Source organism: Erpetoichthys calabaricus, chromosome 6 (genome assembly GCF_900747795.2).
Source record: "Erpetoichthys calabaricus chromosome 6, fErpCal1.3, whole genome shotgun sequence".
Taxonomy (NCBI): domain Eukaryota; kingdom Metazoa; phylum Chordata; class Cladistia; order Polypteriformes; family Polypteridae; genus Erpetoichthys; species Erpetoichthys calabaricus.
In genome coordinates this window covers 122,050,564-122,066,383 of record NC_041399.2, presented here as the reverse complement: position 1 = coordinate 122,066,383, position 15,820 = coordinate 122,050,564, and the positions used below count along the sequence as shown (strand labels likewise).

Sequence of the window (15,820 nt, the reverse complement as noted above, 5' to 3'; positions counted from 1 at the left end):
AAATCCTGCTTAATGCTTCTCTGGAGGGATACCTGAGTTATCAGTTCATTAAGCCAAACCCTTTGTGAGGTGATTTTGAGCCAATCACTTTAGAATAGGTCCACACTTGAATTACACTAGGCAGTTCCATTGGAGTGAGTGGAGAGCAGGTAAAAATCCAATAATATCTCTTCAACGAGAAGGTCTGGGGTCATTAGGTTAATTTTGGTAAACGACTATTTTAGATTATCTAAGGAAGGGCTCCATTATCTCAATATAGCAAATACCAGCCTACGGTTGAGGTTTTAATTCAAAAGAACTAGATCACTTTGATGGGTTATCCCTAGGAGGAACCTGGTGGGTAGCCTCCCCATCATACATGAGGGTGGAGGGAAATGGATTAGAGCATTTGTATATGTCCTGTAACTAAACCAGTAACTAAATTGGAATAAGGGACAGTCAAAAGGTAGAAAAAAAGAGGTGGAAATAAAGTGACAGATTACAGATGAATTATTGTAATACTGACTAATACTGAGAAAAATCTCAAATCATTATACCTCCAGACAAAAGTTGTTCTTCCTAGCTCATTGAAGATAACAGCAGTTGAATTTGAACGTGGAGACTGGGCTGTAAAAAAGGTGTGCAAACAAACAAATTGTTCAACTCCAAGGAGAAACAAACCATACCAGAAAGGGGATCAAGCCATGGATAAAGCCATTGACTAATTGACTACTGAACCTCCATTTGTTGTAAAATACTCAAGTTCTTGTTAAAGGGATCACAGGTCCCTATGCAAACAAGCCAACTAAATGTTTAAGGTGTTATGTGCCGATAACCTCTGACACCAAAAAGAAAAAAAAATATCTTTGCGGGTCCTGAATCATAGAAGGCATGTGTCTGCATTGGATCAAGAGTTTTAGATATTAATATCCTTTGCTTTGGGGTACTGGACTCTATGACCTATTGTATCATATTAAATACTCACTATAGAAGGAATTTTGCCACAACCAAATATCTATTTTTCTGCAGCAACATCTCTCAAAGAGGATTTGTACTGTGGAGTGATGGATGACATAGAGGGAAAAGTTAATTATCTGCCTGCACAACAAGGCAAATTAACTCTTTCCAGGAGCAACATGTATCTATTAAATATTTGCAACTATTGTTTCATTAACTGTAGTGTGTGAATTTAAATTGTTCTGGATTTAACCTGTACAACAACTGGGATAATATAATTGAATAGTTTAGAAAATGTGATTAGCATTACATAGTCAGCACAGAGTGTAAAAACAATGTGTAAGAGTAAATATTTTTAGATAGATATTTTTATAGACCCATTGATACTTGGTGTGAGAGGACAAGTTATGTTTAAGAATTAATGTTTGTATGTATTTTGGACTTTGCCCATGCCCACTACCCAGCTCCTGTAGTTAATCTAACACACGACTACTATATTTAGTATTACATTAGTGAACATCATCACATTAGCACTTACAACATCACTAGTTAAAGTCAGTGCAATTTAAGCATTATTGGTTATTTATTTTTAACCCCTTTAATGTGAAGTGCATCTATAGATGCGCTCTGAAGACAATGCTGAATAGGGGAGAGCGTTTGAACGCGCTTAATAAAAAGATTTTTCCTTCCTCGGGGAATGCGCCTATGGACGCAGTTCCTTCGGATCTGTGCTCTGCATGGTTCTGCTGTCTAGTGTGATTTTTTGAATTCGGTGGTCATAGTGGCAGAGGTACAGACATCCTTTACTTCAGTGAATGTTTTATGGTAGTTTCGATATCAAAGAACCCCTAACGGTACTTTCTCTTTCACTTGCCCTCAGTCACATTTGCAAAGGAAAAGGATTTTGTTTTGGCATTTATTTTTAGTGGTCGAGCATCTTTCTTTCAGCAGTGTACCTTCGCAGTTTTTATCATGTGCAAAGTTACAAGCGTATTTTGAACATTTGAAATTTCTTTGATTAATGCTCTTATTTTGCGAGTGGTAATTCAGTTAGTAGTTTTGCCAGTGTTTTGGTGCTTTATAAGTTTCTTTTTTGAGATCTGTTCCTTCTGTGTAGTAATTATACATTTGTTACCCATTATTTGATAATGAAGCATATAGTGGCACTGGACCTGTTTCTCCAAAGATGTATAAAATCAAGCCTTTCTTTGACCATTGCATTTGAAAATTTTCTGGAAATTACATTCCAGAGGGAGATCTTTCAATTGATGAAAGTTTACTGCTATGGAAAGGACGTCTAGGGTGGAAGGTACACATTCCAAAAAAAAGATCACGTTTTGAGATGAAATCCTTTATAAGCTTTGTGAGGCAAAAAGTGGATATGTGTGGAATTTGATGATGCACAAAGGAAAAGATACAGAACTTGTAAATGATGTAGAAGGCATCGATGTGCGTAATTTTACAAAACCGTTGCAGATTGTGCTAACACTTGCAGAGAAAAGCTACTGAATCAAGGTTATCTAATAGGACTAGACAATTACTACAGCAGTCCCGAGCTGTATACATTTTTGAATTTGATGGAAACTGACGCAGTTGGAACAGTAAGATCAAGCAGAAAGGACCTGCCAAAATCTCTGTGATGACAAAAAAATTGAAATCGGGAGACGTTGCCACTGTATTCAGAAATAACTTGATGGTTTTGAAGTGGAAGGATAAGAGTGATGTTTGCATGATGAGCAGACATCTCAGAAGAAATGTGTAGTGTGTTTGTCATACAAGCAGAGGAGGGAAACAATATCTGTGCTTCTGTGTGTACCACACGCAACTAGAGTACTAAGTGAAAAATGGAAAATTTGTACATAGTGTAAATAAATCTACAAAAAAACTAGCATGAAATTAGCTTATTGTTGCTAACAAAAAATTGTTTAAATAATTTTGTTTGTAGTTTAATTTTTTTTTCTTCCAATAATTTAACTTGCATGTCAAGTGAAAAAGTAAAAAGAACATGTGACATGGGAAACCAAAAGTACTTTTTTTTTTATGGAGCTATGGATAGAAGTCCAGAATAATGAGCGGTAGAAGTTGGTTATTTATAAAGTCAAATATATAGGGAGCATTAATGACCAAGGCAGGTATTGTAATAGGTGTTGCATTTTTGTGATTTTGTCTTCTGTTTTGCCACCAAATACTTCTTTACAGTTTTTCCATCCACAAAGCAACTCCACAAATTATTGACCAATAAGTCATGGAAGCAAAGTGCAATCTTTTTCTTTTCTCTGATGAAAAAGTAAGATACAATATGCAAATTACCTAGGTTGGAGCATTTCTCATGGAAGATTTTGTCTTCATATGAAGAAAAGGGACTTTGATAAACATTATTGTTTAACTTTGATTTTCCACTTCACTAACATTATTCAGGGCGGCACGGTGGCATGGCAGTAGCGCTGCTGCCTCGCAGTTAGGAGACCTGGGTTCGCTTCCCGGGTCCTCCCTGCGTGGAGTTTACATGTTCTCCCCGTGTCTGAGTGTTTTTTCTCCAGGTGCTCCGGTTTCCGTCCAAAGACATGCAGGTTAGGTGCATTGGCGATTCTAAATTGTCCCTAGTGTGTGCCCTGTGGGTGGGCTGGCACCCTGCCCGCTGTTTGTTTCCTGCCTTGCGCCCTATGTTGGCTGGGATTGGCTCCAGCAGACCCCCGTGACCCTGTAGTTAGGATATAGCAGGTTGGATAATGGATGGACTAACATTATTCACTGTTATTGATTTGAATTGATTTTATTGATTTGTGTGATTATCTAATGTATTACACTGATTTCTGTTTTCCCCAAATTCAGCTGGTCAGGGATCTTTTACTTCTTCTAGCAGGAATTAAGGGGGGAGATGGATTGTTTTTGAAAATGGAATGACCCAAGGTTCATCTTAAAGAAGATACCAGAATATTTTCCCAAGGTTAGAATGAGGTAAATGAGTAACAAACACCCCTCCAGAATTTGAGGATAAACTGATGGGAAAGCCCAAACACCCATACTGTGGGGCGATGCTTATATAAATAGGACAATCCACAAAACACCCCTCTTATCGAAGCGGTATTCAGAAGAATGGGAGAGTCAACAGGAGTCAGAAATTACTGGTGGGTGATTGGAGGCTACAGATTTTTGTACATTAAGAGTCAGATGACATGATGTGTTAGATGAGGTAATGGTAATAGAAAAATATAAACACAGATTAATTGTTTAATTGATTGCTCACTCCATGGACTGAGACATTTGTGTATAATTCTGTGCAAATAAAGAAATGTTCTGCATTCTTACCTGGGCTCCATGACTACCTTCTTTGAAGACAGAGGAAAGTTTTTTTCCACGAAAGTAGTACTTTAAGCATCATGTGAAGAAGCACACACTATGCCCTTGGATGAAATTTATTTTATCTCTTAACTTAAATGCAATTTCTCTTAAAGGTCACAGAACATTAGAAAAATCTAGACAAGAACAGACCATTGAGCCCAATAAAGCTCCCCAGTCCTATCTACTGAAATCTTCCAAAATAACATCAAGTCTAATTTTGAAAGTTCCTAAAGTTCTACAGTCTACCACACTACTTGGTAGTTTATTCCAGGTGTCTATGGTTCTCTATGTAAAGACAAACTTCCTAATGTTTATGCAAAATAATCCCTTAACTAGCTTCCAACTGTGTCCCATTATAGTTGTTGAACGCATTCTAAATTAAGTCTTGATACACTGTTCCAATTATCTTCATAATTTTAAACACTTCAATCATATCTACACGTAATCTTCTTCTGCTTGAAAAGGCTCAGGTCTTTTAATCTTTCCTCATAATTCATTCCTTGTAGCCCTGAAATTGGCCTAGTTACTCTTCTCTGTACTTTTTCCAGTGCTGCTATATCCTTTTTATAGCCTGGAGACCAAAAATCATACACAGTACTCCAGATGAGGCCCCACCAGTGTGTTATAAAGCTTGAGCATAACCTCCTTCAACTTGTACACTAAACATCTTATTATTTAACCTAACATTCTGTTGGCCTCCTTAATTGCTTCTGAACACTGTCTGGCAGTTGATAGTGAGCCCACTATGACTTCTGAACACTTCTCATAAGGAGAACTGAATTTTTTCCAACCTCCCATTGTGTATTTAAACCTAATATTTTTACTTTTCAACATTTACTTACATTAAATTTCAAAATTAACCAGCTTGTTACTTATATTCTTATCCAAATCTTTTACACTTTAGATTAAAAATAGCAGTGGCTCTAGCACTAAACCCAGTGGAACACTACTCTTAAAATCAGGAGGTTATCTACTTCCTCACATTTGAGGATTTCAGAAAAATGCGGGTTAGAGAATCTGCTGTTTCACTGTCTGTAGTTTTTAACTCTCCTTAGTATTCCTGCTGCACTTTAACTCCTATTTGACTGTTCTTTTACAACTAAAATACTGAAAAAAAATCTCTTTGGGTCATCTTTTGCATTAACTGCTATAGTTCTTTCTAACTGCCTTTTAGCCTCTTAATATCCTTCTAAATGGTTGCCCTAATGTTCTCATACACCTTACAATTCACATTGGAGTTATTAATCTTATAAACCTGATACAGCTATTTTTTGGCAGCTTTGTTGTTTTCAGCTCTGTATTAACCCACTGTGGAACTTTTTTGAATTTCCTACTAATTCCAAATTCAGATATGTCCCTGTCCTGCATTACATGTAAAACATTTTTAAACCTGTTACACTGCTCCTTAACTGTCCCCACACTTAAAAGATGTTCCCAGTCTATCATCCTTAGACTTTGCCACATCTGTTCAAAATCTGCCCTACCAAAGTTAAACTTCTTTTAGAGCATCTGCGCTCTTCCAAAACACAGAGAGTTGTACTGAATTACGCTATGGTCACTTGACCCAAGTGGTTCAATCACCTCTACACCATCAATTCTAAACTGAATATTTAAAAAACACTATATCAAGGTAGGCTTTAACCCGCGTTAAGAAACAGTCATTAATTACTTCTAAAAACCCCTGCTCTTGTGCTCTGCTATTTGCAAGATTATTGCAGTTAATATTCAGGTGGTTAAAGTCCCCCATGACTATATTATCCCACTGTAAACTTGCATTTTTAATATTACTAAAAAGATATTCATTGAAATTACTGTTTGAATTGGGCTGTCTGTAACACATTTCTACAATAAGGCCTCTTTCGCCATGCTTTCCAAATGAAGCCAGATGTCCTCACTAAGATACATTGTCCAATTGAAGAGCATTTGCATTTAAATTATGTTTGAGATAAACAACAACCCCAAATTCTTTTCTGTTCTGTCTATCCTCCCTAAAAATGTGTATCCCTCTATGTTACACCTATCCCCAACTTTTTTATTTAAATGGGCTTCTGTTATTGCTACAATTTCATAATTATGCTCTATTATATACAACTCCAATTCACTTGTTTTTATTTTCGATACTTTTAGCATTAAGTCAAACTGTTTTTAATATGTTTCTCATTTTTCTTCTGCATTTAAATTTTATGTTAGAATCTCCACTACTGCACATTTTTATCATTGTTTGGTTCTTCATTTACAGTTCCTGGCCTCTCCTAGACTCCCTGCACCCCATACCCTAGATTAAAAAGTACTCAACTAACCGACTCATATGCATCCACAACACATTGGTGTTCCTCTGGTTCAGATGTAACCCATTGCGGCGGAACAGGTCCCATCTCTTCCAAAAGGAGTTACAATTCTCCGAATACCTATATCCTTCTGCCCTACAGTAAGATTTGAGCACTGCATTAAGCCTTTTGATCTCCTCAGTCTTACCAGACTGGCATATGGTATAGGTAGAACTTAGGAGAAGATTACCTTGTCAGTTCTGTGCCTCAGCTTGGCACCTACCTTTTTAAATTTGGATTGCAGAATTGACTGACTACCCTGATGTATGTTGTCAAATACGTGTGCATGGGAGACAGCTAGAGAGACCAATCAAAGGTAATTCCACACCAGGCCAGGGGGTGGCGGGGTGCACTAATCTTTCCTCTGATATTCTTGCAGATTAATATGGGAAATTCTGCCTAAGTCCGATGATGTCACTTCCAGTCCCAGCCCTGAAGAAGTCACTTTCATTTCTGACCATTAAGATGGCACTTTCCGGTTCTGCCCCCATGGTGTCTTTTCCAGTACCGGCTACAAGAACACCACTACCACTTCCAGAACCAAGAACTCACTTCCAGTTCCGGCCCCCAGATGACATCACTTCCGCCAACCTACTTTAAAAGCAAGACAACCTTCATTTGTATTCAGTGTGGCAGGCGGCCGGCGTCCATTCCCAGCCAGGACACCCCTGCACACTATATTCAGGGGGAGCAGCCCTGGACACTGCAATACCTCCCCCTGGACGCTAGTTGGCCACCCCCCTGGGGTGGAGCAGTGCCTCGGTTTCCCGCAGGGCTCCCAGGGAACTGGAGTAATGTGCAGCCCTGTTGGGTCCCGCAGGCACCGCCAGGGGGTGCTGTTTTTGGGACTCCTGAGCCCATATGGACAACATACTCATCACACCCAGAAGTGCAGCTGGAACTCTGTGATCAAGCACTTCCAGGTGAACTATAAAAGGAGCCAGCAACCACCACTCAGTGGCCAGAGTCGGGTGGAGGAGGACAGGGTTGCCTGGGAGGAATGGTGGTGCCAGTGAGAAAGAAGAAGAAGAGTGCTTGGTGTGCTTTATTTGGGGCTGTGATGTGTCTCTGGGTACAAGGAAGGCGTAGCCCTCAGATGAAGAAAATAAAAAGTATTTCTTTTATTTTACACGTGCCTCTCGTGTCCAATCTGTGTCAGGTCGGGTGCTATATAGCGTCTTCTTACACTGGCGTAGCCGGCAAGATCCATTTGGGCCGGGACCTGCATAAAATTTGTGTAAGGACCCGGCACAGCTGCGCAGAAGGCGCGACTCACAACCGCACACTGAAGCGCGCACACGCGGCAGGGAGGCCGCGGGTTAACCACCAAGAAGCCCCAAAGGATGCTGCACTGATGGGGAAGAAAAGATCCGGGCGGACTCCAAGGTTGACCGCCATGCTGGCTGGTACCACGGGTTGCAGCAGGAGGTAGGTGACGGGCCCAGGGGTAATGGGCCCAGAGAATGTTACTCTGCCTTTTCATCTACCTGCCTCATAGACACCGAGGGGCGGGATACCCGTTGGTGGCCAGAAAACGTGCATCAATGGTGTGTTGGCGGAGCGAGCTCTGGGGAGAGCAAGGCCGACCTGAGTGCTTTCTTCGGCCTCGAACATCCTTCGGAGGACAGAGGCCCAGACGATCTCCCCGGCGCAGTGTTTCCCGTGGAGGAGCAGGGAAGACTCCTCATGACAGGTACGGGGGTGGGGTTGAGGATCTGTGTTGATACCCCGCCGATACAAGTGTAGAGTTGGGGACGGCAAATCACCCCGATCCCGAGAGACACCCGGAGGGGCTGCTGGGAGGAATACAGGGCTTGGGTGGTTTGCGGTTGGCGGGAGATGATGAGGGGAACCCGAGACCTGTTTCAGGCTGCACGGGACGTGGAGGGCATTGTCCTACCCCTGCAGTCCCTTTTTCAGGTTTTACAGGCCCTGCAAGATGTGAAGGAAGGGCTGGAGAAAAAGCTCGGCGCACCAATTGGAGATATCCTGCAGTGGGTGAGGCGACACGGGGCTGATTCTTCCAGCCTGACCAACGCAGCGGTACAGGTAAGCGAAGCCTGTGCCATAGATGAAAGAGGGGGGCGGAGTGCAGCAGTAGCAGTGATTAGTACTGCTTGCCAGGCAACACCGCCTCCTACAAGAGACGCAGCCACGATGACTGACAGCGCGGCAGAGGGGCGTGCAGGGAGGCAGCTGATTGACATCGGTTGCCAAACAACAGCTCTGCCGCAACTTCCAGCATCAGTCTCGTGGGCGTCCAAAGGGGTGCAGACGGCACGGGGTCCCCGTTCTTCCCATAAGAGGATCGAGACCGTCGATGCACCCCAGAGTAGCAGGAGGACCCGGAAAAAGAAGACGGGGACTCCTAACAGTGCGCAGCGTGAGCCTGTCTGCTCAAAGGCACTGGAGGGCTGCGCTGCGAGGGGGTGGAGACGCCGCAAGCCCTCCACTGAGCTGACGTCGAGGCAGGAATTTCCTTCCTGCTTCCACACCCGCAGGGTTGGGAGTAAAGGGGAGCGGCGTTGCTACAAATGCGGCTGCTGTGGACACGGCTGGAAGGGTTGTCCCTGGAGGACATCCAAAAGATGCGGACGTCGGGACAACTCTCGATTTTGCAGTTTTGTCTCCACAGGACAGGTCCTCAAACCGGATGATGGTGTCTCCCCGTCTTGGAGAAGACCAACCCTCACGGGACGTGCCGCTAATCCCGACGGGGCTCAGCGAAGAGAGGGGCAATCTGTGTCAGGTCGGGCGCTATATATAGTGTCTTCTTACATCAGTTCTGTTTTGAACTCAGACCTGTTCACAACTTTGCATGTATTTGCCTTTTTGCAGCCTGGGATTAAGTATATGGGTGGCTGCCCCAAACCTTTTTCTGTGTGTTAAGGCTGATTATTTTCACAATGTCTTTGCTCAAACATGGACAATGACAATTGGATCCTCCCCTGCTCAGGCCAAGAGCCTATCAACCTTTCCCGGGAGCTCTCCCACCTGTGCAGCTGGATGGCAACACATTGTTCAAGACTCTGTCTCTAGATCTCTCTTTCTGGGAACTGGTTTTGAAAAATCCCTCTGGGGCTCCTCATGCCTGCCTACCACCTCAGTATCTCAGAGATGCTGTTCAGATTCGCAAGGACCTGAAAACAGTTTTACAGTTCCATTTCTGGGGTTGATGCTCCTGTACAATGTGCACTCTTTACTTACGCCTTGTGACTGTGTCCCACCTACCTCTACCTGTCTGGTCTGGAGTCTCCTGCCACACCAACTTAGGGGAGCACACTACCTCTCTAAATGACACCTGGGCAAGGTTCACCAATTCTCCACTACAACGTAGGCCAGCTAACTCCTCTTCCAATTCAGAGACCTTGAGCTCGAGGTGGTTCATCAGCTGGCATATCCTGCAGATGTGGCCCTATAGAAGACAGACTCCTAAAAACCATCCTTTTTATTTTTATTAAAATTAAATAATTTCACTTAAATGGTAAAACTAAGAAATAAGGCAAATAATTAGATTAAAGAACTGCTACATTTATTTTTCACTTTCTGACCCCATAAGCTCCTATAATATTCTCCCCCTCATTTGCCTGTTGTTTGTCCTTCTATAAGGTTAACTTTGCATTTCTGTCTGTTCTCCCAACTTTGCGCCTCTCTTATTCCTTACTTTAAAACTCTCCATTCACATCATTTGTGTTTGTATTCCTTCATATTAAAGAACCCTTACGCTGTCACCCTCTTAACTACTCTACTTTCTTGACCTTAATAAATGTTCAATCTAGTAAATATTTTTACACACTTTTTCTTTCTTACTAAGAAAAACACATTTACCATATACAGCTTAGTCTTTCTCTTTACCTCATTACTTATAACTATTTGTATTTGTCTCTACTATACCAGTTATTTACTTACAGAGATGCTGGTGCCAGCTACTGCTGCTTACTGCCCTGTGTCTCTGATACTAGTCTGAATTCAAATAACAAGAGCAAGTACAAGTACAAGTAACTTTTCCTAAACACTGAGCTGCTTTTGCTCCTCTGTGGGTAAAATGAAAGCAAAAAACCCTTTGAAAGGGAAAAAAGGTGTAAAAATTCCCACATGGTTCCTTATCTGCACCCAAACACAAAGTTTTTAGGAGCAAAATATGCTATTTTATACTTGTAGCTAGTTTGTCTTTCAATACAGTATTTCTTAGGAAAACTAAAATTCCAATATAAAAATTTCAACTTAAAAAGATACAGCCAGAGGTAGGCAGACAATATCAATTTTATACTATAAGGATCTTGCACAAAGTATAGCAAGAAATTAGTTCTTATTATTTCTCATTGTTATTTTATTACTCAGTTCCTGCAAGGGATGCAAAGTACTCATTTATGGTATTTTTTGAACATATTTTCTTGTAAATTCATTTTTTTTTATTTTCTTGTAAATTCATTTTGAGGAAAACATGCTTTGGGAGTGCTTGTAATAGTAAACAAATACTCAATACAGTATTACATTTTCAGTTTACAATTAGATACTAAAGTGCTTTTAGCAACTCTCAGAATGCTTTTCTTCTCTGTTCTGCACTTACATTTTGTATATGGATAATTATGATTAAGATTTATTAAAATCACAAGCATCATTTAGTGACAGTGAAACCCTAAGATGGCAAGCAGGTTGATGGAAAAAAATCAAACTGAAGAGTTTGCAATTATCCGTCTACCAATTACTCTAGAAACTAACATTTTAAAATAGGAGCTATGCAACAGTATGTGTTACTTACCAATTGTTGTTTAAAAAACCTTAATAAATTATTTGTTCTGTCTTAATAAAAATTACAACAATAAAGGACATGCACAACTGAAGGTGCATTTGTCACCTAGATGTAAAAGGAGCTTTACTTGTGTAATATAATAGATGAAAAGTTAACATACTAAAACAAGCTCTTTAAAGTCCAATTTTAAAGTGTTACCATTAACTGTGAGTTAAGTGTAGATGTACTGCATGTTTTGGTTTTCAGGCATCACAATGCTTTGATTAGTATTTGTTCATAAATGTAAAAGCAATTCAAAATTCTTCAAAGGCACAAATCCTTTGAAGTTAGTATTGGCACTCATACATGCTTTCTGATATTGTTTTCTGTTGTCAGACACAGTTACATCATACAAAGCCCAAATTTTAGTCTTCATAATTTCTGACTATAAGGATTTCACCTGCATGGAGTGCATATACCTGCCATCTACTCTATTTCCATGAATGGTGTGTGAACTGGGGGCAACTGATGTGCTTTGGAAAATGTTTTTATCCAATATGGTTTTATGTGTTCTAGTAGGCTGTAAAATGCATACAGTCAAAACTTCAGTAACTTACATGCCTTTTTAATATTTATTCATCATTCTTTTTTATTGCTTTGTGCTACATTTACAGTATTCCAGCCTGTTAGCTACTTTGTGACAGTATAAGCAAAACAATTAAAACTTGTTAATGGAATGCTTTAGTTGTAAGTGAGAATCTAGTATTAAACTGTGCAGAACAGGTATTAAACAGTACAGAACATATATTTACTAGTGTAAAGTCAAGAAATGTTTTGGCATGAGACAGAAAAGTGAAGAAATCTGTATGTGGTTCCCAACTCATTACTATGGAAAGATATAAATGAAGTGCTAACACCTTTTATTAAAAATTAGGTGCTTACTCTAATTTAAGGCTAAAGTTGAACTAAAAGTAATACTGCAATTCCTGCATTACAAAATAGAATGGGAAATGCAAAGGAAAACGAAAAACAAGTTGTGATCTTTTGAAAAAGATAAAATAAGGTCACAGGAAAAGTCATGTTAGAAAATATTTGTGTACCATCAGAATGACACAGAGGAGGCCTTATCTGAATGGGCAAGAAGCAACATGTCTACACTTTTCCCTAAAGAGCACATCTCTTAAACAGAATTCATACAATATGTGATGAAACATTTACTTGTATCAACCTTTTGAAGTTAATTCAAAGCAAAAATTAAAGGTTAACATATGGGTATTACATAGCAAGTAATGCATATACAAACACTTAGAAGACATAGTCAATAAATCTTAATAAGATTTTACAGGTTGGACTGTGTATGCAAATATTAATAATATATTGAATAATATAATGAATTTATTCTGAAGAGGAAATAGTTTAATCAGGAAGGGACCAAGAAACAGACACAAAACTGAAAACCAAAATGTCATGCTAGAGTTAGCAACAAGGAAAAAAGAAGATCTAACACTAAAACCTAATCAACAGACAATCTTGTAAATTGTTTACCATTCCAAAGATCAAAAACCCTCGTGCTACCTATGCCTTTCACCAAACCCAAATACACAATGACAAATCATAAAAAATGTTGCAGAACCTCAAGAAAGCAGTCATTATTCATTTTTGTATTTATCCACAAACTTGCAAAATTAGAGGAATGTGATGTCGATTTTTATACTGTTGTGCTAGTGACATCACAGATTGATAATTCTGAGATCTTGCTGCATCCTGGCAATGTAGCAACTAAATGGACATGTCTATGACAAACAAAATTGCATATTAGGAAAAATAAAAAATAATGTTACAAAATATCAACACTTCAAAAATTAAACAAAAAGTAAAAAGGATATACTGTATATATTTACATTTATCACATTTCCAAATCCCAATTAACTTAAAAGAAGACCTTAAAAATACAGATTATTATTATTAAAAAATAAATCACTGGAGTCATTTCTTAAAGACTAGACAACTAACACAGTTGAGCTAATGCAAGAAAAAAAAGCTGAGCGTATTACTAGTGTAGGATAAAGTGGGCATTGCCCAATCTGCTAGGCATTAGTGGCGCACTAGGTCTGCTAAGAAAGCAGCGTTAACAGGGATGCAGCTGTGCCTTCTCACACTTGCATTCCAAACTAATTGACTGAAGTCCAGTTTGTACCAGGACCTGCCTGGACTTTATCTGATAGCAAATGTCTAAATCAGAGGTGCACTGACATCTTTCCAGAGGCCCCTCTGCAGACCTCTTGAGCCTGAAGGCATGAAATGGACTCAAGCAAGGACAAAGACCTATAATTTAAGGAATGACAACTAGGATGGGCAGAAGTCCTCACCTTGTAAAAAACACAGATTTTGGGCTTTAATCCAATCAGGAGAAGGTTCATCCTTCCTTTTAAAACCATATGCACTACATCTTTGAAAGTAGTGAGAAGAAGCAAAGGGAGGCTAGAACAGCAAGTTAAGAGAAATTCAGGGATTCTCTGGGGCACTCTCTCAGGGATTCTGTCAGGGAGAGGGAAACATGCAAAATGACCCTCTGAAACTTGGTTATTGAAACCTAAGAAGTTTTGAGCCACTTTTTCTGGGAGAAATGAAAGCAACAGATTCTTCTCTTCATGAACCTGAAGTGAAACCCAGTCTATCAAGCTAAACCTGTGTGCCAATAGTCTAACAAAGGTGAGAAGCCATCATTTCAGGAAGGAACATTTGCATCTAAACTGTTGGGCCAAAAAGAGTAATGCCTTTTCCCTATGAAGTTACAAAAGACAACAGAAGGCAAGCTGAGGAAGTAGCAGCACAGCGCTGGCAAGGATCATGCAGCAAATAGGAAGAGTTCACTCCAGTGCATGAAGAATCTCCCACTTGAACACAGGACATCATCCATAAAGACTTGCTATTATAAAACTATTTATCTGTGAATTCTAAATAACCAGTACACAGCTAGCCTATATGTGATATTTTTGTCTATCTAGTCTGTCTATGTCCAGTCTTATATATCAAAATACATATGCATTTATCATACTTCTATAATCCTTGTTTTTATCAATTAATTGTAGTATTCAGCTTCTTAAAACACGTGAGCTAAATTTACTTTGATAGAAGTCTAAAGGCCAGAGAAGCTTCTCATTACAACAGAGATAGGTATGGCAAATAAAGTAGGAATTTCAGGATTAAAGGCAAAACTGACAATTAACCCCTGTGGCCACCAGGGGTCACTCCAGCTCCCGAAACACCCGACACAACACAGGCTCAGACAGACACAAGTTTGCCATAAACAAGAAGATTCTTTATTCTGTATCATGGGAAACCTTTCAGGTAAGCATCACAGCACCAAGCACAGATGCAAAGCATAGCCACAATAAAGCATCTCTCTGTCTTCTCTCTCTCTCTCTCTCTCTCTCTGTCACTGCCTCCACGCAAGCCTTGTCTACCTCCTCCCAATCCTGCCACTTGGAGCAGTGGTAAGCAATTCTCTTTAAGTTATCCCCGGAAGTACTTCTGCTGTCCCAAAGGCTTGCCCAGGGAGCATTTCTGGATATGTTGGAAGCAATTCACAGTCCATGCTGCTTCATCCTGTCCTTCCACAACAAGGGTGTCCCAGCTGGGCAAGGGTCCAAGCTGTTCTTTACACCAAGTTAAAAATGTACTTTTCATATCCCACGATATTATGGCATTCTCTCAAGTGGGTGTCTTATTGATTTTTAATCATCAAAAATCCTATGATGTTTAACCATGCAGTATCTAGGCATTTCTTTCAAAAAATGACATGAAACAGCACTAATAAATTGTTTCACAACTCGTAATCCTGGCCCATCTTAAATTCCTTTGCAACTTTCCCCAGCGTCTTTTGCGTTGTAAATGTGTCAATCAGCACAAGCAGCAAGCAGCCTGCTATTCCCCCCACCACAGCTCAAGTCGCAAAGAACATTCTCAGTGCTCAAGTGGTTTATCTGGGTGTTATATGTTTTTCCTAGGTTTAGATGATTCTAGTGTTAAAGTGTAGAGAGATGGTCAAGACTAGAAAATATAGTACATCTCTCTTACTACATAACAATTCTCCCTATGTATTTCACCCCAGTTTTTTTCCCCAAGTACACTGACCTTTGACATGGATAAACGCAGTTGACTGATTGTCTCCTGTATAACAGGTATAGTTTCCAGCATCCTCATATTGTATATTATTAACCAGGAGTTCAACAAAAGGACCATCCTGTTTCATCATATATTTATCACTTGGTTGAAGTAGCACTCCATCTTTCCTCCAAAGCACCTGGACACCAGCCTTTGAAAGTTCACAGTGAAAGATAATACTGCTACCTTCCTGAGCCTCCTGATTCTGGAGTTCTTGTCTGAAGATGATAGGCAATGCTAGGAAGAAGACAAAAAGTGTAATCACCTTGGTTCTTGTGACAAAATCAATAAGACAAGATTCATATGAGAAGTATCT

General features: G+C 39.9%; 1 protein-coding gene across 1 annotated transcript in view; it reads right to left on the bottom strand.

The window, feature by feature from the left end:
- Positions 1 to 15,820, bottom strand: part of obscnb (obscurin, cytoskeletal calmodulin and titin-interacting RhoGEF b) — a 565,304-nt gene that overhangs the window by 232,654 nt on the left and 316,830 nt on the right. The window contains exon 48 of the mRNA XM_051928767.1: positions 15,475 to 15,741. Within this exon, the coding sequence (XP_051784727.1) occupies positions 15,475 to 15,741 (267 nt within the window). The remainder of the gene's footprint in view (positions 1 to 15,474; positions 15,742 to 15,820) is intronic.